Consider the following 26,080-nt stretch of genomic DNA (forward strand, 5'->3'; position numbering starts at 1 on the left):
CAGTTACTAGAACATTTTCAATTGGGGACCTGATTTTTTTTTTACAGTGTAAGAACAAAGATAATACAAAGAATTAGAATGCATATAAACAGGTTATAAAATAGCACTACAGATTTAAGCACATAAACAAAATACAATAATATTTAGAAAACAAATAGGTTTTAAGTTGCAATTATGAATGCGACAATGTGACCGGGGCATAGAATTCTAGAGTTTAGGTGCAGTAATGCTGAATGATCTATAGAAGAGGGCCGACACCAAGAGACAGAGAGAAAGCCGGAGTTTGAAGACCAAAATAAAAGAGTCAGGAGAAACAGTTTACAAAGATAATGTGGAGCCAAACCATGTAGAAATTCAGAAGTTAGCAGTATTATTTTGTACTTATTAAATGTGATGCAGACTTATTTTAATAAAGCACAGTACAATTAGATCAATAAATAAACTTTAATTCTGTACATAAAGTATATACACAGAAATATCATGATGATGCGGTACAATCAGTCAACCAGCTTCATTTAAATTAAAAGATTATCAAAAGACCAGTTAAATGTATTTATTTTTGTTAAAACAAATTGTGTGTATGCATGTGTGTGTGTATGTATGTATTATGTAATAAATTATGTAAAAATGTTTACTGTTATCATCTTCAGTCATACCTGCTGTAACGGTGCAGCAACATATTTCTGCTTTATTTAGCTTTTAATATTCAAAACCTATAATGCCTTGCATTTACTTAATAATAAAGGATTATCAGTATGACATGAAGCACATATCAAATGTTTGAGAAATTGAGACAGCTGAACACCCTAGGACATTAAAAACATGTCAAGATTTGTTGGCTGAAACCCTTGTCCACATGGTTTTATCACAGTCCAGGGGGTGTGTTTGATGAAAGAATGTGTTATTTCTGCTTTGCATTTAGTAACATCTGAAAACCTGACACAGCTGAGATCTTTTCTTTCCTGCTCTGTTCTCAGAAGCATGAGTGGAAAATAACATGTTAGAAGTTTGAGTTAAATAAAAATAAAATAGTCAAATTCTGAAGGGTTGCTGACAGCAAAAAACAAACAAAAAACTAATAATAAATAAAAATAAAAACAACTGTACATTTATTGACACCCCCCCCCCAAAAAACAAACAAAACAAAACAAAACAAAACAAACAAACCAAAAAAAAACATTATATAGCATTAGACATGAATTGGATTTTATGGAAATATTTGAAGCATTAAAATGTTGCTTTAACAATTAAGATATTTCAAACCAGTGTGAAGTCAGTTGAGATGCTATAGTGAATAGTTGATCATTAAAACCGCTGCAGTTCGTGATCATTCAATAAATAAAAAAGAATAAAAAAGATAATTCACTCAGATGAGAAAAAAACATACATTCAGCAGTTAATAAAACATGCATACAATGGCCCCGAAAAGTATTTGGACATTTAAGCTAAACTTTGAAGTATGCATATCATTGCATTAAATATCAAGAATCAATAAGGATTCAAGAAATATAGGTTTAGGTTTGAAATTATTAAAAATATACTGTTAAGCACATATACTGTTAAAGATGAAGAGACTTTCTAGTTGTCAACAGTTATTGAAATATTTTTTTAATAAGTTCTGAGATACGCATGGCATCATTTGTTTTCAGATGTTTTGTTAGTTGAATGTATGCATTATTAGGTGAAACTTAGGTGTCCAAATACTCTTTGGAGTCAGTGTACATTGTTCCTACAGTATTGTTCAAAATAATAGCAGTACAATGTGACTAACCAGAATAATCAAGGTTTTTCGTATATTTTTTATTGCTACGTGGCAAACAAGTTACCAGTAGGTTCAGTAGATTCTCAGAAAACAAATGAGACCCAGCATTCATGATATGCACGCTCTTAAGGCTGTGCAATTGGGCAATTAGTTGAATTAGTTGAAAGGGGTGTGTTCAAAAAAATAGCAGTGTGGCATTCAATCACTGAGGTCATCAATTTTGTGAAGAAACAGGTGTGAATCAGGTGGCCTCTATTTAAGGATGAAGCCAACACTTGTTAAACATGCATTTGAAAGCTGATGAAAATGGGTCGTTCAAGACATTGTTCAGAAGAACAGCGTACTTTGATTAAAAAGTTGATTAGAAAGGGGAAAACCTATAAAGAGGTGCAAAAAATGATAGGCTGTTCAGCTAAAATGATTTCCAATGCCTTAAAATGGAGAGCAAAACCAGAGAGACGTGGAAGAAAACGGAAGACAACCATCAAAATGGATAGAAGAATAACCAGAATGGCAAAGGCTCAGCCAATGATCACCTCCAGGATGATCAAAGACAGTCTGGAGTTACCTGTAAGTACTGTGACAGTTAGAAGACGTCTGTGTGAAGCTAATCTATTTTCAAGAATCCCCCGCAAAGTCCCTCTGTTAAAAAAAAGGCATGTGCAGAAGAGGTTACAATTTGCCAAAGAACACATCAACTGGCCTAAAGAGAAATGGAGGAACATTTTGTGGACTGATGAGAGTAAAATTGTTCTTTTTGGGTCCAAGGGCCACAGGCAGTTTGTGAGACGACCCCCAAACTCTGAATTCAAGCCACAGTACACAGTGAAGACAGTGAAGCATGGAGGTGCAAGCATCATGATATGGGCATGTTTCTCCTACTATGGTGTTGGGCCTATTTATCGCATACCAGGGATCATGGATCAGTTTGCATATGTTAAAATACTTGAAGAGGTCATGTTGCCCTATGCTGAAGAGGACATGCCCTTGAAACGGTTGTTTCAACAAGACAATGACCCAAAACACACTAGTAAACGGGCAAAGTCTTGGTTCCAAACCAACAAAATTAATGTTATGGAGTGGCCAGCCCAATCTCCAGACCTTAATCCAATTGAGAACTTGTGGGGTGATATCAAAAATGCTGTTTCTGAAGCAAAACCAAGAAATGTGAATGAATTGTGGAATGTTGTTAAAGAATCATGGAGTGGAATAACAGCTGAGAGGTGCCACAAGTTGGTTGACTCCACACAGATGTCAAGCAGTTTTAAAAAACTGTGGTCATACAACTAAATATTAGTTTAGTGATTCACAGGATTGCTAAATCCCAGAAAAAAAAATGTTTGTACAAAATAGTTTTGAGTTTGTACAGTCAAAGGTAGACACTGCTATTTTTTTGAACACACCCCTTTCAACTAATTGCCCAATTGCACAGCCTTAAGAGCGTGCATATCATGAATGCTGGGTCTTGTTTGTTTTCTGACAATCTACTGAACCTACTGGTAACTTGTTTGCCACGTAGCAATAAAATATATACTAAAAACCCTTATTATTCTGGTTAGTCACATTGTACTGCTATTATTTTGAACAATACTGTATGTCACGGAGGGAGGCCGAGGTTAGAAAAGGGCTGTTCCGATCCCTCCTGAGAGCCCTGCAGTGTCTGCTCACTCTTAAGGTGGCAGGAGTCCTCTCCCTGGAAAGTCTCATGTTCTTTAACCAAACCTTTTCTTTTCTCTGTTCTTTCATTTCATATATTCTCCAGGATGTCACAGGGCACGAATCCTCTCCTTTTTCCACTGGCTACTCTGATGAAACCATTGTGTTCATCCTCACCGCTGACACAAATCTGAAAGTGTGTCGATGCAGCAGCATTATCAAGCTGTTTGTGGCAGGAATTCAAGCAGGAAATTATTAGACTACAGCAAATGTTTGAATGTACTCACTTGTCCCTCTTTCAGGGTGATCTGCCCTTGTTCCTTACAGCCAATAAAGGTTCGGTGACATCTGAACACCCTGTCGCCTGCCCTCACCTGATGTGCAAAGGATGCCGGGAAAAAACCTATTCTATCTTCAATCACACCCTGGAATTGTTAGTAAGATACAATTAAGAAACAAGTTAGTAAGAAACAAGTAAGAAGTAAATATACTATTGATTTAAGTAATCATTTTGACACAACATTGGCCTGTTTGACACACAAAGCAGCACACATGCAACGTAAAATTTACATAGACCACTTCAATGATTTTTTTAATGGTGTTTTGGTGTGTTTTTTTTTTAAGCTTGAAAACTTTGTTTCTCACCAACTTGTAACTGCATGGATAATGGCTTTACAAACCCTTTCTTATTTGACTCCTCACTAAGAATTTCTGTGTATTCAATTTTGAAATACTTCTAAGGAACCAGCCAAATATCATGTTGGCCATGTATTGGTGGTGAACTTCCTTACAAATAACAGTATACATTTATTTAAAAAAAAACATACTTATATAGATGTATACGTATACGCATTTCTTTTATTTGTAATTTACTATTTGTAGGCATTGTTGTTCTAATCATCAAGTAGCAGAATGATACAGAATGTCGCATAAAAGGACAGAATCAATTTTTAACCATGAAAGTGAAAGTCTTTAATCAAACATTCTGCTAATCTGTCATGATTTTACCTTCCACCAGTCATCACTGGAATCATCTGTCAGGATTATTCGATCTCCGGGTCTGCAGGGAGACAGGAATACATTAGCAGAAATTAGTACATTACATCCCCTTTAAATAGTACGAAATGAATTTCGGAATGAATTTTGGATTGAAAGCTTTGATGAGGCCAGTCCAGTACATGGGGCCAGAATGAAACTTCACATGCAAAAAGATTTAAAGTCCACCTGCTGCCTCAATTCCCAGTGAGGTTCTAAGAATCAGACCAGAACCAAAGGAATTGAAAGTACTGCGTGAATGACTGTAAATAGAAATGTGTGTGCAAGCAGAATCAGTCTGAGCAGGGACAATAACACAGAGGTCACAATCAAAATACCAGAGCTGTTCAAACTCTGTCAATTTAACCTCTGCCAAAACCCCAGGTTTAAATTAGGTATGTCAATTTAAATAATTTCCCAAAATCGATTGTTATTTAAATTACAGATTAATGATATGCATTATCAATAACATTAAAGGTGTTGTATGTAAGAATGAGAGCTAATGGTTGAAATGGGTACTGCAGTGCAAATTCAAAATATCGTTTTCCCATCCCCTCTTCCTCTTCCTCTGACTCGACGTTTACACAGGTTGCCAGTTTAAGGACACGCAACACGAACGAGCACAACTGTATATGGTGAAGAGACATATACATTAAATTGATAAGTTGATTTATCTGTGTTTTAACTTGCTTCCATTCCTACACTGTAAAAAATTATTTAGAAAAAAAGTTACCTGGTTGCCTTAAAATTTTGAGTTCATTGAAATTAAAATTTTGAGTTAATACAATGATTTTTTTTTTAGATTCGACAACCTTTATTAAAAGATTATTAAAAGATTTTGTAAGCATATTGGGTAATGTGTGTGTTATTTCTAATGACGCAGTGAAACATGCCAAATAGTGCTATTTTCATGATTTATCACATTTTTTATGTGGTTCAGATACAAAAATATTTTGAGTTTCTATTTATTAAACAAATTTCCTTCATTGTATCAACTCAAATTTTTAATTTCAATAAACTCAAAATTAAGGCAACCAGGTTACTCACTTTTTTTAGTTAAATCAACAAAAACCACCACAAATTTTTTACAGTGTAGAGATTTTTAGATGGCTTTTAGAAAGAGTTTGTTTGATGGCTTCCATGGCAGCAATACACAATTTTTTCCACCTACTGGCAACTGGCATGTCGAAATACTATTGGATAAATTGTCAACGTGCGCTATCGCACAGACCAAAACAAAAACATGACATTCTGGAATACACATTTCAAAGTAAAATAGCTGTTTGTAGCATTGTATTTCAGAGAATCGGGTATGTCAACTTAGCATGTTTCCTAAATATCTGCAAACATATTATGGTATTTTTATGTTTTAGTACGGTCAAAAACGTACATGCAGCACCTTTAACCTCTTAAATCCAAAGTGGGGGACGCTACTAAGTTATCACATATCACACTTAACCTCCATTTACATGGACATCACATACTCTGAGTCTCAAACACCATTGCCTCCTATTATGTAAATCTTATGAATGAAAAGCGATCATTAATATGTACGGCCCCAACATTTGCATCTGTCCGAACATGTTCATTGTCAGGCGGAACTGACGGAGCCGAATCATCGGGACAGCAGGTAAACAAGCGACACTCAAGGATAGCAAAAACGGCAGCTCTCATGGACACAAATGTCATGTTCCAGGCTGTGCAGGGGATGTGAGGACTTTTAATACCCTTCCCACAGACAAAAAATGTTAACAGGCACGGTTGATGTTTATTATAATCGGATACCGCAACAGTTTAATTTAAGATCGCTCGTTTGCTTGGCCCGTTTCAAGCAAGCTTCGCTCACCGTCTTAAATTGGAGAAAGGGGCAATTTCTAAGGTTGTAAATGGACCTCTAAAACTGTATCTGGAAAATGTTTGCCCTTAAATAAGCCACATACAAAGCCACATAAAAAAAGCTTGGCTTTACAGTGAATATAGGGAATATGACCATCACTTAACAACTGGTTTTAAATTGGCTGACATATTAGAAGTGCTCTATTTTTATAGTGAGAAAAAATAACTGCTTTACATGAAAATGTGATCCGTAAAATCATCATAAAAATGATTTGTGTCCAGAGCTGGGTGAATTGCTTAAAAATTGTACTAATTGTTACTAATTACAAGTTACATGACAAAAACTGTGTTAGTAATGTAATTCATTACATATTTAAAGTAATGTAATCTGACTACTTTTAGATTACTTTTGACCTAACTTGTTTATCACATTGATTTGAGTAGAATAATCCACGTACCATATTGATATAAAATCCAAAATAAAATAAAAAATTCAATTTTTTGTTATCAACAACAGCACCAAGTGCATTAAATATAAGATTAGAATATTAAATATTAGATGAAGTCAGGGTTAACCTATAGTAGATCGCATATCTTTATTTAAAGCAGGTATTTCTTGCCCAAACACAACATAAGACAATGCATAGATCATGGAGTGGCATGACATGCTGCTTGGCTAAAGCTATAGGACTTCCGGGATCTGATCGCTTCAAGATCATGACACAGTTTTCCGACATCATTTGAAAGTTCAACCAATGGAAACTGGATCTCGGGTGTAATGGGTGGGTATTGGGACGATGTGTAGACAACAATCGGACTGCGTTTTACAGCTGGAGTACACTTGGATTAGTTTGATCGCTCCGATTTAAAGGTCTTGATTTGTCAGGCTGGAATATAACTCATCCATCAGGATGTTTACTTGTTTATTGTATGTCCTTTTATTGTGGCATTTATACAAGTTCTTATTATCAGTAAAATTACTTGTTTGGAGGGTTTTTGGACCCTTAATTATGTTTTGCAATAAATAGCCTAACCAAACCATTTTTATGGTTTGAAGACATTAATACATTTAAAATATATAACTATGTCATGCTATAGCTTAATTTTTCTGCTTGTGTCTGCTGCATGTATTTTGCAAATAAGCCGCATGCACCTCAAAACTACTTACTGTAATGACGCCCTTGCTTAATTGACATCTGTAAATTGTATCGATTAAATTCTTATCGACAATTAATCCATCATAGATAAATCGTTAGCATCCTTAGTTTAAAAGTTTATGGACTTTTAATGTATATTTTTTATGTTTATAGCACTGTATGGACAGAATATAGCACATGTAAATCAAATTCGTATAGTTCACGATTTGTATCCTTTTTTGAAGTTTGAAAGCTTAATTCATCATTACTTTATAAATGAATGGATGAAAGAATTGGAAAAAAAATCTCCTGTTTGCCTGCTCACTAAGAATTTGTACATATTAAATTGTGAAATACTTCAAAAGAAACAACTAAATGCAGTCACTGTTACTGCAGTCAGCCGAATCCAGGCCATATCCAGACCAGATGGTGGACCGGCAGCTGGACTTGACCAACGCATCCCTGAAATGTTCGACTGTCCAGCCGAATCAAATTCTGTTGCATTATTTTCCTGTTAACACTGTCAAGCTGCTTTGAAAAAATTGGCATTGTAAAACGCTATATAAATAAAGGTGACTTGACAAAATATCAAGTTAACCATGCATGTGGTGAGCTGCATTACAAATAGTACCATGCCGCTATACAACCTGTTACTTTACTTCAAGAAAGGGATGCACTGACCTTCATTCGCTCATTTATTATCATTAGTATATATTATTTAGAATGTATTATCAAAAACAGAAATCCTGTGCAGTTACCAATATTCTGAAGTAATATTGCATGCTAGCCCAGTGTGACGGCACCATAATTACAAGGTCACCATCTATTTGAACAAACACTTATTTAATAGAAACAACATCAACAAATCAGTCCAGGCTGGATTGGAAAACTGGAAAGCTACAACTTTTTCCCCCCATAAAAACTAAATGTTTATTCAAGAGTATGCTTGTCAATGTAGGTAAGCACACAGTGTGTGTTCTGCATACTAAGAAACCCTGAGCTAATCGTTATCACCAGGAAGTTGTCCAGCAGACAGGAAACAGCCCTCGAGTGACAACTAATCACAGGGTGTATTGCATGGGAATAGAGAGAGATCACAAATGATAACAAGATACAGGTGTGAAGAGTCAAATCAGCTGTGCCACTGAATAACTCAGCACTTCTGAGTGTGTGTGTATGTGTGCCCTCGTTTATATTACATCGTGGGGACCAGCCAGTGGTCCCCACTATTCAAAAGGCTTATAAATCAGTTTTTTTAAGAAAGTAAAAATGCAGAATGTTTCCTGTGATGGGTAGGTTTAGGGGCAGGGGCAGTGTAGGGGGATAGAAAATACGGTTTGTACAGTATACAAACCATTACGTCTATGGAGAGTCCCCACAACGATAGTGAACCAGACGTGTGTGTGTGTGATTGGGAAAAAGTTCACTATAGCTGTTAGTAGAATACTAGCATCTGCTATTGGTAGCACAAAATACATATAGGATAGGAATTAAACAGCAAATTATGCCTCATTGTTTTCTTCTCACCTCATTTCCAGGTCTTGGTTGTCTTGGGGGGTGAATCCGAATAAAGCCACGTAAGTATTGAGCTGCAGGGGGTCCCTCTTCAGCTCTCTGTTTGACTACGATTTAAACATACAGGGACATAAACAGGGACTATTACAAGTTAAATCACAATTCAACAGAAATTATGCTGAAAATGTGTGTAGGGAAAAAAACAAAATACAATTTGGAATTGTATTAGTAGAGAATAGAATCACTTCTAAATGTATTGATTTATTTATGTAATGCAATGAAAAGAAAATATTATTGCCAGAAGAACAAGTTAAATAAAGACTGGGCTGCAGACATTTGGCTAAGGTGGATGTGTTTCTTAAATTTGGACTTTTTCCACCAGCTCCTGGGAAATTATGAGTTCAAGACACACACACACACACACACACACACACACACACACACACACACACACACACACACACGCAGAATAGTTCAGATGTGATTCCTAGCCGAATCATGAGTGAATGAAATGCAGCTAGCTGCTTCATATCAATGTCAGAGAGATTCAACACAAACCAATTAGGGTACATTTCAGACTAAGCTTCATTATAAAAGTATTTTCCTCTGGCCTGAAATATAATTTCCTCTGTGCTACACAACAGAAACCTTAAAACAAAGTACATTTTCAGAAAGAAACAAACAGGGGAGAACAGGGCTAGTAGTCACAATGGCTAAAGCTCAGTAGCTGTTAGGTTTTGAGTCAAAATTCAATTGCACAAATGTGTGTTTTCTCTAACATTACTCCAGTCTTCAGCGTCACGTGATCCTTCAGATCCATCATTCTTATATGCTGACTTGGTGCTTAATAAACAGTTTTGGTAGCACTTTATTTTACAGCCCTGTTCGCCATGTACACACTATACACTTTTATTATAGTAATTACAATAACTGGGTAATAAGGTGCTAACCCTGAACCTAGTTACCTTATATTACCTAGTACTTTCTTAGGCAAGTACTTACCTACTTTCTTAGGTAAGTTGTGCTGCTTAATATTTTTGTGGGAATCTTGATTTATAATTGTGATCAAAATAACAGTATTTACTTGAAATACAAGTCATTACTTTTGTGCATCCTTGGTAAATAAAAAAATAAAAAACCTTATTGACCCCAAATTGTCAAACAGTAGTGTAGTAGTTTAATTTGCTTAAAGGGGGGGTTAAATGCTGTTTCATGCATACTGAGCTTTATACACTGTTAAAGACTTGGATTCACATCCTAAACATAGACAAAGTTTCAAAAACTAATGTTGGACGTTTGATGGAGTATTTCTGTGTCAAAAATACTCCTTCCGGTTTCTCACAAGTTTCGGAGAGTTTTTTTTCGAGTATGGGTCGGCTTTACGTCAACAGAGTGGAAGGTCCTTGTATGGGCTGTACGGGCTCTTCTCCCGGTAGGGTGCGCACGCGCGTGACTAGAGCAAGAGAGGAAATGCACGCCCATAAACACTCTCAGGTGCAGATCCAGTCGTCCGTGAACACTTATGTCGTTATAGTCTGCACCACACTCCACTGTATTCCTATGGGTGACTTCAATGCTTCAGCACAACATTCCGGGAAGGCAGAAATGACGGGAAGCTTCACAACATCGCTTCAGTCGCGTTGCAAAGTGGATCTCCACGGTCACTGCTGTCACAGGACTTCACCAAATCATACCAAAGAAGTGTGTTTTTGACGGAGCGGTCCCAGCGATAAAGGTTCGGTCCTGCTTTGGAAGCAGGCGGTGAGTAAAACTGCTTCAAATGTCTGTGCTGTCGGGTATCGTCACGTGAGTAAACATCAGTAAACGACACGATCGTGTGCTTCGTCATTCAAATGTGCTAATGGTTACTCCATGGTTGTTCTATGTATAACGTTACACTAGTCTGACGAGCAAAACCGTTTTGCTTGCTACTGCTAAGGTTAGTCGCATACAATAGTCCATAAAACGAAACATGTCCTCATAAACTGCGAGTAAAGACACGCAAATGTTGACAGGCCACTAAATACAGTACATACCATAGAGATGGACGTCCTGCTGTTGCTGTTTCTCCTGTTCAGTTTATTTCAGCCTCCGAATCTGATTCTGGATCATATCTGTATTAGCTGAATCTGATCGATCGCCATAGGTTTCTCTATGCTTGAGGACATCACCGCTTTGTGCGCACTCGTCATTCTTTAGCTCTGCCCACACGTTACGCCTCCAGCCGCTCGTTTTTTTCCGGAAAGACTCGGTACAGCCTATATTTCTTTTATAAATATAATAAAACTAAAGACTTTTCGGAGATATGAAGGATGCAGTACTACTCTATAGGTACTCAAGATTGACATGAGATTGACTGAAACTGAGTGTTTCACCCCCCCCCCCCCCTTAAAGCTGCAGTCCGTAAGGTTTGCCTCTTTGTCGCCATCTACATTTGAAACTGCAATTGCAGTTATATGCAGAATTATCATCATTATGAGTATCGTACATCAGCTACTCAGCGTGGATAAATCTAATGTTTAGAATGTGTGGCTGTCATTTATTCACCGCACCGGTGTGGATACTGTATTTCGGAATCTCAGATTCTACATCTTGGAAGTTTGATCCAAAATAAGAATTTTCACCATAACATGTCTAACACTTTTGTTCTGACCAACTGAGGGAGAAAAAAGCATTACAATAAATTGCGCTACCATATTATTGTTACACTTTGTTCTCAAAGCATTAATGTTAACAACATCAGCATTGCGTGACTACGAGTATTTAGTGTGTATTAGCAATTTCTGTATAGTCTAATCTTTTAGTTTTGACTACAGGTGAATCTCCAATTGTCACTGATGATTGTCGTTTGGACCTTTCTGAATTACAATCCACCTTCAAAATTATACGTTTAATTATTCCAGCTGCTGTGAGAAAAGGCTATAAACGATCTGCCACCTGTAGCAGACCTGACGTAATGATGCAAAGACAAACAGCGCCCACTCTCAAATTTTCAGGAAAGTGGAAACCAGTACCACTTAAATTATATTATTAGAAGCTTACTGTTGTAAGATTGTTTTGAACATTGGCTAGTTATGTACTTGTTAAAAAATAGATTTTGGTTTATTTTGAACAAAAAAAAGCTACGGACTGCAGCTTTAATTGTAAGAACCCACCAGACATGGTGACAAGCTCCCACAAAAAAATGAGTGCACGTTCAATGAATTCTAACTTCTTCTTTTTTTCTTGGAGAATAATGATGCGAAAGTTCAATAGCTTTTTGGTAGACTTTAAGGTATGTGCCTATACTGACTGTCCCATTAACACTTGACAGCTTTCAATGACGTAATAACCAATATAAAAAAAAGAATTATGCAAAGTGTGTAGAAAGAGATTTTATGATGCTTACAGATGATTCTTCTGATTTCCTTTCAGCAATATGAAAATGTTCTGTTCCATTCTCCAACGGTGTAAAAACTAAAACACAGTACAGAAATAAATACTTGAGTAAAGACTGTAATTCACGTTCAGACCTGTTGATAATGAGGGACTCATGGCAGAACATACCTTGCTTGTTTACTTATTATTGCATGAGGTAAAATTGAAGTTGTTTTAGTGGGTCAGGGTGGTGGACTGATTAAGCCAATATAATCATAGTTACTTGGTCATGCTGGCATTTATGTGGCACCAGAGAAAAAAAGATCTGTCTCTCTTCCCAGAGCAAGCACAGTCATGGGCACATGAATTCTGAACAATGTTCTGAATGAATGTTCACGAACAATTCGTTCATTTTGAACGAATCTTTAATATGACTCTGGACTACCGAGTTGTCTCAGAGAGTGATTCTGGGCTCAGAATCAGCCCTGAATCTCAGAGTCTTTCGTTCTTCCTATTAGTATGCTGTCAGTTAACGGAAACAGAAAAGATTAGTTTGTTTGAGTCTCGGGTTTGAGTCTTTCGTTCTTCCTGTTAGTCCCATATAGAGTCTATGCTGTCAGTAACGGAAGCAGAAAAGATTCATTCTTTTGAGTCTTTCGTTCTTCCTGTCAGTCCCATGCTGTATGCTGTGTGTATATAGTCTAATTGAATTTGTGATGTTAGACTTGAATAGTCAATATATTTCCCATATGTGTATGTCTGATATTAACTGAGAATTATATAAAAAAAAATTAAAAAAAATAACTACGTGCTTGTTACTAAAAAGGTTGTGAACTAGTGTTCAATACGTTGACAAGTCACGTGACAAAAGAACGAACGACTCAAAGCCGAGACTCAAAAGAACTAATCTTTTCTGTTTCCGTTACTATTGACAGGGAGAGCGAAAGACACAAACCCGAAAGACTCGTAAGAACTAATCATTTTTGTTTCCGGACCTGTACGCACGGCCCGGGCGGCCCAGCCCCCAGATCTGATCAGAGTCAGACACGAGTCGACAATGTCTCGAGGAGTTCGAAGACAAGAGAGGCGGAGAACAAACGTGATAAATATGAAGTTATAAAAGAAAGAATGTTTTGGATCAGGAGGTGAGGTGAACTAACAGAGTTAGACTGCAATAGCCTGACCCAACAACTAATCAATTAATTAAACATTTCAGTTTCTTATAATTTGGCTTTGGTTGCAGTACCCTATAGTTTATTTTTATTTAGTTTTAAAATGTAATCAACACATTTTCATAAGTACTAGATGTGTTGGGCTATTTAACATGTCATTTTAATTATATTTTGCTAAAATGAACGAAATGACTCGAAAAAAGATTTGTTCATTTTGCTGAATGAGACTCAAAGATCCGAGTCAGTAAAATGATCTGAACTTCCCACTACTAATGAATTCACTGAAGCTGAGGGTCAGTCTGTGATGAACTGAAGGCTTTCTGATACTATATAACAGTCTGTCCAAACAACTACGGCCATGTTGGCTAAAGCGGTAATAAGTGTGAATAATGTCTCTGATCAGAAGCTGGCAGTTTGGAGTTAAATGAAGGATTGTGGGATGGATGACCAGATTGTCATGAGTTGTTTCTATTCAGGGTGATTTTAGGAAATAAATAGTGCTCATAAATAACAAATAATTGATTTGAAAATTGTAGAATTTAAAAAATAAAATAAAATTATTTTTTAAAATCTTTAAAAACTTTTTTAAAAATGTTTAGTTTAATTTTTTCTTACTTAGGACAGCAAATTTTTTCCTGAAATGTAAAAAAAAAGTCCTCACCATTGTCACTGGGTTTCCTGGTGAGTTGAGCTCGACTGCTGTGGGTCGCCTTATCTTCTGGTACCTGAGGCACGTCACTAATCTGAACAAACAGTTAAACACATGAATTCTCTCACATACACATATATGAACAAAATGTGTCTTAAAAAGATAGTTCACTTTAAAATAAATTCTGTCATCCTTTACTCACCTTCAAGTTGTTTCAAACCTGTATGAATTTCTTTCTTCAGCTGAACACAAGGGAAGATATTTTGAAGAATGTCAGTAACCAAACAGTTAACAGGAACCATTGAATTCCATAGTATTTTTTTTCCTACTATGGAAGTCAATGGCTCCAGTTAACTGTTTGGTTATTTCTTCAAAATATCTTCCCTTGTGTTAAGCATAAGAAAGAAATTCATACAGGTTTGAAATAATTTAAAGGTGAGTAAAGGATTACAGAATTTTCATTTTAAAGTGAACTATCCCTTTAACAAATGTCTTTGTTATGTTAAATTTACTATTCAGAGGTTTACATTTATTAAATACCATACAAATGATGCTTTTATCTTTCATTTACGCAAATCATTTCATAGTTGATTTATTTCATCTTGGCTTCATCCTGTCATGTTGTGTCTTCTGGCTATTCTCTCTCTTTCATCTCTTTCTCTCCCTTTTTGGTCATATTTGTTTAGAGGGGCATTATCTGAAGCTAACCATCACTTCCTTCCAGGGTGTGTGTGTCTGTGTTTGTTTCAGGCAGTAAAATATTACATCTGGGCCACCTAGATTCCCTTACAGCCATAGTAACTTCACATTAGGTGGTTTAAACATTCACATGCACACAAGGATTTGAAAACTTAAGGAGGAAAAAAACAAACTAAAATTGAGTACACATGACAGTGACCAAAGATGTTGCTATAAATAACTATGATGAAAACATTCTTGTTTTATAACAGACATCAGTGTCAGAAACAGATCCCTGTGATGTCTTACTAAAGAATAAAGAATCATTTCTTATGTAGAGAGGAAATAATAATTGTGAATTAAGGCTTGAGCAGAGAGCAGCTCAAAGAGATTAAATTGAATTGTCTTGAGTGTTTCATTGAATTAATCATCACCATTTTTACTACAAGAGCTTCACTCCCTGCACAAGCAGATGCACATTAAAATGTGTTATCAATCTTTTTAAAAGCCTAAACTGAAGCAGATTGCCTGCAGGTAAATGATGGATGCAAGTTTACTATAATCTATTTTGCCCAAACACACACACACGTTTGTTTTGTGAAATGTGGGGATAGGCGTAATGGTTTTTATACTGTACAAAATGTATTTTATATCCCCCTACACTGCCCCTGCCACTAAACTTACCCATCACAGGAAACATTCTGCATTTTTTATGTTCTTTGTATCCTGATATTTCACAAAAACAAGCACACACACACACATGCACGCACGCACATCGTATAGTAATTATTTAGTGATTTAAATTATGAGGACATTGGCACACCTTGTGTAGACATAAATGTACTTTTCACTACTCCCATAGTGTATGATTGCAGAAATATACAGGTCCTTCTCAAAAAATTGGCATATGTGATAAAAGTTCATTATTTTCCATAATGTAATGATAAAAATTAAACTTTCATATATTTTAGATTCATTGCACTCCAACTGAAATATTTCAGGTCTTTTATTGTTTTAATACTGATGGTTTTGTTATACAGCTCATGAAAACCCAAAATTCCAAAAAATTAGCATCTCAAAAAATTAGCATATTTCATCCGACCAATAAAAGAAAAGTGTTTTTAATACAAAAAAAGTCAACCTTCAAATAATTATGTTCAGTTATGCACTCAATACTTGGTCAGGAATCCTTTTGCAGAAATGACTGCTTCAATGCGGCGTGGCATGGAGGCGATCAGCCTGTGGAACTGCTGAGGTGTTATGGAGGCCCAGGATGCTTCGATAGCGGCCTTAAGCTCATCCAGAGTGTTGGGTCTTGCGTCTCTCAACTTTCTCTTCACAATATCCCACAGATTCTCTATGGGGTTCAGGTCAGGAGAGTTGGCAGGCCAATTGAGCACAGTAATACCATGGTCAGTAAACCATTTACCAGTGGTTTTGGCACTGTGAGCAGGTGCCAGGTCGTGCTGAAAAACCAAATCTTCATCTCCATAAAGCTTTTCAGCAGATGGAAGCATGAAGTGCTCCAAAATCTCCTGATAGCTAGCTGCATTGACCCTGCCCTTGATAAAACACAGTGGACCAACACCAGCAGCTGACATGGCACCCCAGACCATCACTGACTGTGGGCACTTGACACTGGACTTCAGGCATTTTGGCATTTCCTTCTCCCAAGTCTTCCTCCAGACTCTGGCACCTTGATTTCCGAATGACATGCAAAATTTGCTTTCATCCGAAAAAAGTACTTTGGACCACTGAGCAACAGTCCAGTGTCAACGATGGCCTTCTGGACAGGGTCGGCAGTCTTACCCATGATTGCGGTTTTGAGTAATGAACCAGGCTGGGAGTTTTTAAAAGCCTCAGGAATCTTTTGCAGGTGTTTAGAGTTAATTAGTTGATTCAGATGATTAGGTTAATAGCTCATTTAGAGAACCTTTTTATTGTATGCTACTTTTTTGAGATTTTGGGTTTTCATGAGCTGTATGCCAAAATAATCAGTATTAAAACAATAAAAGACCTGAAATATTTCAGTTGGAGTGCAATGAATCTAAAATATATGAAAGTTTAATTTTTATCATTACATTATGGAAAATAATGAACTTTTATTACATATGCTATTTTTTTTAGAAGGACCTGTATAAGTGTTTTGTTTAAAGATCTTATAAAATGATAAGGTGGCAAGGTGGGCCTTTTACCCCACATACAAATACTTTAGCTAGAGTAATATCAACGTAAATACTTGTTCAAAACAAAACAACAGCTTTAGCAAAGTTTGTAGTATTTTCTATTTATTTTGATGATTTTTTGTTGTTGTTGTTCAATAAATATACTGTCATTAAATTAATTAAATTCATTTAAAAAAATACACTTCCTTTTGTATATTTTCATTAGCTACATAACATTTAGAGTAGTACAACTGGTATATAAATCTACAGCATTTTAAAAAAACATTAGATATTAGATCAAAATTGCAAGCACAGACCTCAAGTTTGCGTTACTGTCTGCGATTACATCAAGGATCAGCCAAATTTCTATTTGCATTGTCGTTGTTAAGAAAAGTGCTGGGCTGAATTTGTGCCATCTAGGGGTTTAAAGGAGAATAAAGTCAAATGCTTCTTTTCCCACGGTGCACCTTTAGACCTAGCCTGACGTGGTCATACTCAATTCTAGTCAGAATATGAGTCTGAAACTGCTCCATTGGGCTGTGATTATGGGGCGTGTTTCAACCGAACCAGGAACTACATAAATTGGATAGACCTACAACCAATCAGAGCATCGAAGTGAGACATTACGCTAGTTGTCAAATGTCAACAGAGCTCAACTGCACTGTGCTGCCAAGTCCGCGTTTTTTTCCGCGAGTTGTTTTCCATGTATGCGGGTGGAAGCGACAATTATGTGATATATAGACCCATGAATGCGAATTTTAGCAGGCAACCTTGCCAAAATAACACACATTTTATCCCCCAAACGCCATTTTTTTCCGGAGAACCAGCCCGAAAAGCTATTGTTTAGGGCTAGTAGTTGGCGGGTTTTGTTGTAAAAACTTGGCAACTCTGTCTGCTCGCGCGCTAGAATAAACGATCTTTGCCGGTGTTGTAAAAAAAAAAAAAAGAAGATTTTAAGGATACACAGTTACTTACCAACACGATCATTATTTCAGAGAGAAATAGTGAAGGTGAATGCGTATACAAACAAGCTCTCCGTTTAGGATTTCAAACAAATATAATCCAAGCGCCTTTGATGACATGGATGATTACGTTACTGTTTATCATCTGTCCGTCATCATCTAAAGCTCGCCCTGATAATTTGACTGGTCGAAACAGTTTCTGTTTGGGAATAATTACTCCTCTATGGATCAACTCCAGACCGAACTGCCCAAGCTCAAATGTTGTGGGTGGGGCTGAGTTCTGCTGGCATCCAGGCTACTTTAGACCTTTTACACCCTTCAGTTTGAACTGTTATACTGCCAAGCACTTTTAGGGTCCTCATAATGTAGGTCAAACCAGTACACACAACAAACACACAAGTGTTGCATCCATTCAAACAGACCCAGACCTGATTTATGTCATTTTTATTTTTTTTTTATTTCAAAACACTAATTAGAATAATGTAAGTTATGACAAAAAAATTAGATACAAGTGAATAAGTGTTTCTTACAGAGTTTCTCTGTGGTGACTCCGATCCACTGGTCCGCTTGGTCTTTTGTGCCAGAGAGGTTCCAAACCTCAGAGTCTCATACACGGGGTCAACTTTACTGCAACAGGCTAAGAAAAAACAAAAGATACGTCAAAATATTACAAGTGAATATTTCAGTGAACAGGATCAGGCTGGTAATGCTATGTCATATTAAGCAACAAAAAAAAAAAAAGATTTAACAAATTGCTCACCAATAGGCATAACCTCCCTAATGCAGCCAAATTGTTCCTGAATCAGCAGAGGGGAGCTAGAATACCTCCGAAAACCTTTGGGCTGCAATCACACAGACAGAATCAGTGGATTTTATTATTTTATTAATTCACTTTTTATACCCAGAATTAGTTATAACTAAACAAATACAATTTATTTATTCTAAATAGTAAATACCTGAATCAATTATCTAAACACCAATTATTCTCAATGTAAACAACTGTTATTGTAAACTGTTGGCTGTTATAAAACAATAACCCAAAATAAAATAATGTAAACAAATCACAAAATAGCACAATATAAACACATACCTATAGGGCATTTTTGTTTCTTTCAGTGGTATTTTAGCTTGAGCTGATTTCAGATAGACTCAGATACAATGGTTTTGTGTTATTAGTGTTATAATACTCTTAGAGATTAAATGGTGTTTGAACTATGACTTATTAGTGATTAAATTTTAATTTTAATTTAATTTTACAATTAAACACCATTTAATTTTCAACAATTAATTTGCATTATCACTACAAAATGTCTACAAAAGTCTCTGCATAGCATTACTTCCCATGGATTAGAAAGTTTTAGTAAAAAAAAAAGATACATAAATAATGGTGCTTATTATGTATTATTATATACCGGTAAGTGCATATGAATGAAAATAAATATATATAATTCTTTCTTGTGTTTATTTTATGAAAACCTGTGTGGAAAAACATGCCTTAATTATTTAATGATGGTTTGGTTACTCTAATCCATTTCAGATCATATACATTTGCGTCCTGTCTGATAAATCATGTTTTAAAGTTGCACTATGTCATTTTTCCATCCGCTATAGGGCGCCTACTATTCAAAACAAAGGCATAATTTGAGCTCAGAATCTTGGGACATGTGGTCTTCACCTCACAGCCAGTGGAAAAGAATTGGGATAGGACTCGGGCAGAAAACATTGTTTATGGATGCGGTTATTAACGTTACTGTAGTATGAAGGAGAGCATGAACGAGTGTTGTGGAGCTGAGCACGGCCACTGGTGCAATGGTTACGCAAACACTCGCTTTGCGAGCATCAGGACTTTTATTATGACAGGACACGGTCGTTGGCGCCATTTCCGCTTTTCTGGTCATGAGTATGAGATAACGCAGCTCTGTTTAACATATTAGATATACACTCACCTAAAGGATTATCAGGAGCACCATACTAATACTGTGTTTGACCCCCTTTCACCTTTAGAACTGCCTTAATTCTATGTGGCATTGATTCAACAAGGTGCTGAAAGCATTCTTTAGAAATGTTGGCCCATATTGATAGGATAGCATCTTAAAGTTGATGGAGATTTGTTGGATGCACATCCAGGGCACGAAGCTCCCGTTCCACCACATCCCAAAGATGCTCTATTGGGTTGAGATCTGGTGACTGTGGGGGCCATTTTAGTAAACTTATTGTCATGTTCAAGAAACTAATTTGAAATGATTCGAGCTTTGTGACATGGTGCATTATCCTGCTGGAAGTAGCCATCAGAGGATGGGTACATGGTGGTCATAAAGGGATGGACATGGTTAGAAACAATGCTCAGGTAGGCTGTGGCATTTAAATGATCCCCAATTGGAACTAAGAGGCCTAAAGTGTGCCAAGAAAACATCCCCCACTCCATTACACCACCACCACCAGCCTGCAGAGTGGTAACAAGGCATGATGGATCAATGTTCTCATTCTGTTTATGCCAAATTCTGTCTCTACCATCTGAATGTCTCAACAGAAGATGGGGTCTTCTGCTGTTGTAGCCCATCCGCCTCAAGGTTGTACATGTTGTGGCTTCACATCAGCTTGAATCAGTCAGCCATTTCTTCTCTGACCTCTAGCATCAACAAGGCATTTTCGCCCACAGGACTGCCGCATACTGGATGTTTTTCCATTTTCACACCATTCTTTGTATATGGTAAATGAAAATGCTGTTTCACAAAAATGGTGAAATACTCAGACTGGCCTATCTGGCACCAACAACCATGCCATGCTCAAAATTGCTTAAATCCCTTTTCTTTCCCATTCTGACATTCAGTTTGGAGTTTAGGAGATTGTCTTGACCAGGACCACACCCCTAAATGCACTGAAGCAACTGCCATGTGATTGGTTGATTAGATAATTGATTAGATAATTGCATTAATGAGAAATTGCACAGGTGTTCCTAATAATCCTTTAGGTGAGTGTAAAGCCTAGTTCAGACTGCACGGTTTTAAACTCGTCGGGTCACTGCTCTTTTCACACTGCATGACTATCTGGCGTATCATTCAGTCACTGCTGTGTTCACACTACACAATGGTTTGATGACAGAGGAGTTCATGCTGCATGACTTAACAAGAGTAAGAATCGCTGACAACTCTCTCTCTCCGGTGCGCAAACTACGTTTCCCAACTACACGTGTGATGTGACAAGTAAACAATGCAAGATCACACGTGCGTCAGACCGGAGTTCTCGCGCGATACTTGGAATTGTTATTAAAAATGATAAACTGCACAAATTGTGCTTCAAATTGTATGTGCGCTGATTTGTGGAGAAAAAGAAAAAAGATTATGGCGGACAAATTGTTGGAGAGACAGAGGGAGCCAGGATTGTGTTCTGCAAAGACAGTTTGAGGTAAATTAATAATTTTGTAATGTGCTGCTGCTGCGGCTGGGCGTGCAAATGTTTGATCTTTGTTTCTGTTTGATAGAATTGTAAATATATCTATTAAAATACTGATATATTTTGCTCTATAACTCCTCCCTGAACCTCCCGCCGCCCTCTATATTGCTCTTTCATCGGCTGTCGGTAATCGCGGATGTAAGTTTCAGTCAGAACGCTGTTCACACAGCAGGAGTTTGAATCGCTGACAGGTCCAGATATTTAGCATGCCAAATATCTCATGGCCGTCGGCGACTTGTCGGTGACACTCTCTGATCGCGTCTTTGATTATTCACACTGCGTGATTGTCACTTGCGTAATCGAGCACCAATTTGCCTATGATTTCGGGCATTTGACGGCGATTTCGCAAAATCTGTCGGCGACTCAAAATCGGCCAGTGTGAACTAGGCTTAAGGTTTAAGTGTGTTTAAAATGATGTTATGACGTTACTCTGTGCGTTCACTCAGCCGATGCTGTGAAACTTGTTGCAAACTGGTTTATAGATATTTTACTTCAAAAAAATGTACATTGTGTACCTTTAAAAGGTTACACCTCTTTAATGATTAATCCAGTATCGGTCTGATAGCATTTGTCGTCTTTCTCATACACACATTTTATAAATTATTGTTTCATGAGACAAATTAATTTGATTAAAGCTTTTTACATTTATTTGAATGATTATATACCTTTAAGCCAACATTTACCCCGACATTCAGTGGTTAAAAAGAACAAGCACTTACAGCATTATAATTAGCATCCAGGCACACACATACCCTAAGAAAGCAACCTGCCTCACTATGCCCTTATTTGTATTTGTTGTGTTTAGTCCAGGCAGGGTGTCTAGCAATCAGCATCACAAATCTGCTTTGAAGATTTCTTCGTTAGCCATGACTGGGATTGGGGACTAATTTAAGTACCACTCGAACCCAGAGAGAAGCTCTCCAGTGCCACTACGTCACATTTCTCCAAGAGCTCACTCATGTAAAGAGACATGAAAGAGACATGTTCAAGTAGTAGATGCTGAAGTAGACACTAATAAATGTATCTAACAAAAGTGCACCATGTCTGAGAGTGCCCAAAATAAAGAACTGACTCAACCGAAAAACGTCCATGATTCATCTGCTTAATCAACCAAAAGAACAATAATATCTACACCACTTGCACATAATGGGGGTTTTAATGGTTGACTAACAATCAGGACTCAGCTCACGTCAAGCTGGTAGTAAAACACTCTTTTGAGCTACAAATGCTTTTCAAAGGTTCTCACTGATCATTCAAGCCAAGAGAAATAAACAGAGTATGAAAATAGCAACTTGTCCACTTTAGAGCAAAAGTAGAATTAGAGCCGAATCCTGTGGGGAGTTGTTCTCTTTTTAATCCTGACCCCCCACAGCTATATTTTCCATCTGTGAGAGCCCACTACATCATCAGGAGACTCAAACCTGCCAAACAGTCTGAAGTACAAGCACAGCATTTTTTCCACTTCCTGTGTTGATGATCTCATGGTAGAGTACTAGTATCAAAAGTGCTTGGTTCTAAGAATAAAAAACATTGGACAAAGGGGATTATACCCAAAGTTCTTTAGTTTGTTTTTACTTTCAGCTGTTCCTACTGTAGTGTTTTATGACTTTAACCTGGTTAATTATCAATGAACAACTGTAATCATGCTAACAAATGCAAAATGTTTTTCTTTAATGTCTCATAATGCCTTTTAAAGGGGTCATGAAAATGGAAAATCAAAATGTCTATGATATTTACACATACAGCTCTGAAAAAAATTAAGAGACCACTTAACACTGAAAATCAATGTTAAGTGGTCTCTTAATTTTTCCCAGAGCTATATAAGAGGGCACTGTACAATAAAACTGCAAGGTTTATACCTCAAAGCTAATTAGTTATATAAATTTTGTTTTCCTGGCAGAATTTTAAATTCACCCCTTATGCAAATCAAGCGCTATTACCACACTGGTAATGTCAAGCATCAAAACATACTTCACACAACTGAGTGTTTTAGACAGTGTAAAAAATTATGCAAAAAAATATGGAAAATGTTTTATATATTTATATATTAAATATAAATGTTATATATATTTTAAGGTGGGGTATGTGTTATTTCAAAACGGTTTTAGAAAAAGGACACGGGTCGAGTGGAATAAACTTGTAGCCAATCAGCAGGTAAGGGGCGTGTCTACTATTGATGGTGAGAAGAGCGCTCGCTCTCGCTCTGTGCACGTCATTATTCAAAACACACGAGTCACGCATGACAGAAATTAGCCGAGAACTAGCCTAATATATGCTGCTTGACCATGCTCGTGTGTCATGTTCACTTTTTAGTCCATTAGCGATCATATTGTGGCTCACTTCAGCGATGATAAAGACCCGTTCATTTCCACACTGTGTGCTTCAAGCATCAGCTCACACAATGTCTCCGACAAGTAAGATACTGTTCTCCTAATATATGTTTGCTTCCTCTTTTCATGATCTATATTACCCTTATCCAGTCATAATTGTAATATGTCATTAGCTGGATTGTCATGCTTGTGTTCTATAGAGTTGTTCATGAGAACAGTTTGATCGCTATCTCTATTCTTGTCATAATTGTAATATGTCGTTAGTTGGACTGTCGGCTCGTGCTATAGAGTTGTTCATGAGAACAGTTTGTGATTTTGTGATCGCTATGACTCTAATCTTGTCATAATTGTAATATGTCGTTGTAATATTTGTGTTTTTGTGATAGAAGGGTTGACTTTTTCATTGAATATTCGACCTGGATCAGATACACAGAGATTCGTTGATGCCTCTTGGTTTCCGTATGTGTGGGGCGGCGCTATCAAAATAGGAGCGGGACCCTTTTGGGGGTAGGGGCGTGTTTGTTTTGGTGATTTGGAATACCAACAATGGTTACCAGATAGCCCTTACCCCACCTTTAAATGTTTATATATAAATATATAATAATAAATGAATAAATTTATTCCTGTGATGAATATATAAATGAATAAATTATTCCATCACAGGAATAAATTACATTTTATTTATATTATCTAATACTAGTCAGATAATACTGTAATAATACTTCAAAATATTACTGATTTACTGGATTTTTAATGCTTGGTGAGCATAAGAGCCTTCTATCAAAAACATAGTTGGGGTTAGTAATTTTGTGTATCCAAAATGAAAATTCTACTTACATATACAATGTATGTGTGTATATGTATATATAATATGTATGTGTGTATGTATTATACATATACACACATATACATATTATATATACATATACACACATATACATATTATATATACATATACACACACATACATATTATATATAAATATACATATACACACACACACACACACACATACATATATATATATATATATATATATATATATATATATATATATATATATATATATATATATATATATATATAATGTATGTGTGTGTGTATTTATATATTATATGTATATGTGTGTATATGTATATATATATTATATATGTATATATGTGTTTGTGTATATATATGTATGTGTGTGTATGTTTGTATATGTAAATATAATATGTATATATGTATATTAATCTCAGTATTAATTAAATCGTTATTTGACAGATTTTATCACAGAAGTATAAATAAGTATTTTTTTTTAATTGTAATTAGATACAAAACAGTTGTAGTTTTTTGAGAAAACTGAACTTTTTCTCATGGTGAGTCACTCATTCTCTGAGAAACCTGATTCACTCTGGTATTGCAGTGAAACCATGGGAAAACCAATGGAAATTTTAGCACACTCTTTCCTGTTTTGCCATTTTTCCCGTGTGTGTGTGTGGGGCGTGTGAATTTCCCAAAAGAGTCGTGACTCGTGGGTCCCCTCAGTAAAGCACAGAGGTGTTTACATGATGCATCTTGATATTCCGTATCAACTATCACATCCTTCCTCTCTCTCACTTTCACTAGTACACACCAGAGAATCATTAACATTCATACTCACGCAGCAATTCACAGAAGGAAAAGACAGACTGATGAATCACACCTTCAAAATCACCAAAAATAACACTGTCAAGAGTAACATATCTTAACACTCACACGCTACAAATCTTCAACAACTGCCAGAAAGTAACAACAGGAAAGTGGTATTACAAATGCAAAGTATGGAGCTGGTTTCAGCGTTAGTGGAGAGACTGCAAGTGTTTTCTTTGCAACAGTATCTGTTATCTCATGTCTACAACCAAACATTGGCCAACCTGAGCAAAAAATGAACATGAATTTTAGTAACTTTAAAAGTAATGAAAATACTTTAGTTCCACATTAAATTTCCAAGATTAAATGTAGGGTAGGCGATTTTCAGAGATGCTAGCAATAGCAAGCTAGCTTTGAAAGATTCCACCACCCTCCAAATCACATAAACACATACAGCAGGGGGCAAAAGCGCCATAAGACACGACGTTGAACATGCCTCAAAGCACATAACATTACACTGATAATGAACATAAACAACTTAAAGAGCTCTGACCTGTACCACCAACCTTACTACTGCAGATTTTTTTCAGCATTGATAGTGTTGCCACTCAAACGCAAAAATTCGCTTTGTGTATAATGTCACTGATTTCCATCTCTTACAAATTATAGTAGTAGTGTCGTGAACAAGCTTGTTGTTTTATTTCTGGGGGAACTGTAAAAGGTGGCTGATGTTTTGCTTGCGGTGCTCAGTGACTGACGTCTG

At 36.5% G+C, this 26,080-nt stretch overlaps 1 protein-coding gene across 2 annotated transcripts in view; it reads right to left on the minus strand.

The window, feature by feature from the left end:
• Positions 1-3,270: 3,270 nt before the first annotated feature.
• stac (SH3 and cysteine rich domain) overlaps positions 3,271-26,080 on the minus strand; it is a 41,571-nt gene continuing 18,761 nt past the window's right edge. For both annotated transcript variants that reach the window (XM_067455502.1, XM_067455501.1), the window contains 8 exons: positions 18,684-18,765; positions 18,454-18,560; positions 14,131-14,212; positions 12,329-12,396; positions 8,953-9,047; positions 4,427-4,478; positions 3,706-3,843; positions 3,271-3,608 (listed from right to left, as the gene is read on the minus strand). In XM_067455502.1, the coding sequence (XP_067311603.1) occupies positions 3,510-3,608; positions 3,706-3,843; positions 4,427-4,478; positions 8,953-9,047; positions 12,329-12,396; positions 14,131-14,212; positions 18,454-18,560; positions 18,684-18,765 (723 nt within the window). In that variant the 3' untranslated portion in view covers positions 3,271-3,509. The remainder of the gene's footprint in view (positions 3,609-3,705; positions 3,844-4,426; positions 4,479-8,952; positions 9,048-12,328; positions 12,397-14,130; positions 14,213-18,453; positions 18,561-18,683; positions 18,766-26,080) is intronic.

Source organism: Pseudorasbora parva, chromosome 10 (genome assembly GCF_024679245.1).
Source record: "Pseudorasbora parva isolate DD20220531a chromosome 10, ASM2467924v1, whole genome shotgun sequence".
Classification (NCBI taxonomy): domain Eukaryota; kingdom Metazoa; phylum Chordata; class Actinopteri; order Cypriniformes; family Gobionidae; genus Pseudorasbora; species Pseudorasbora parva.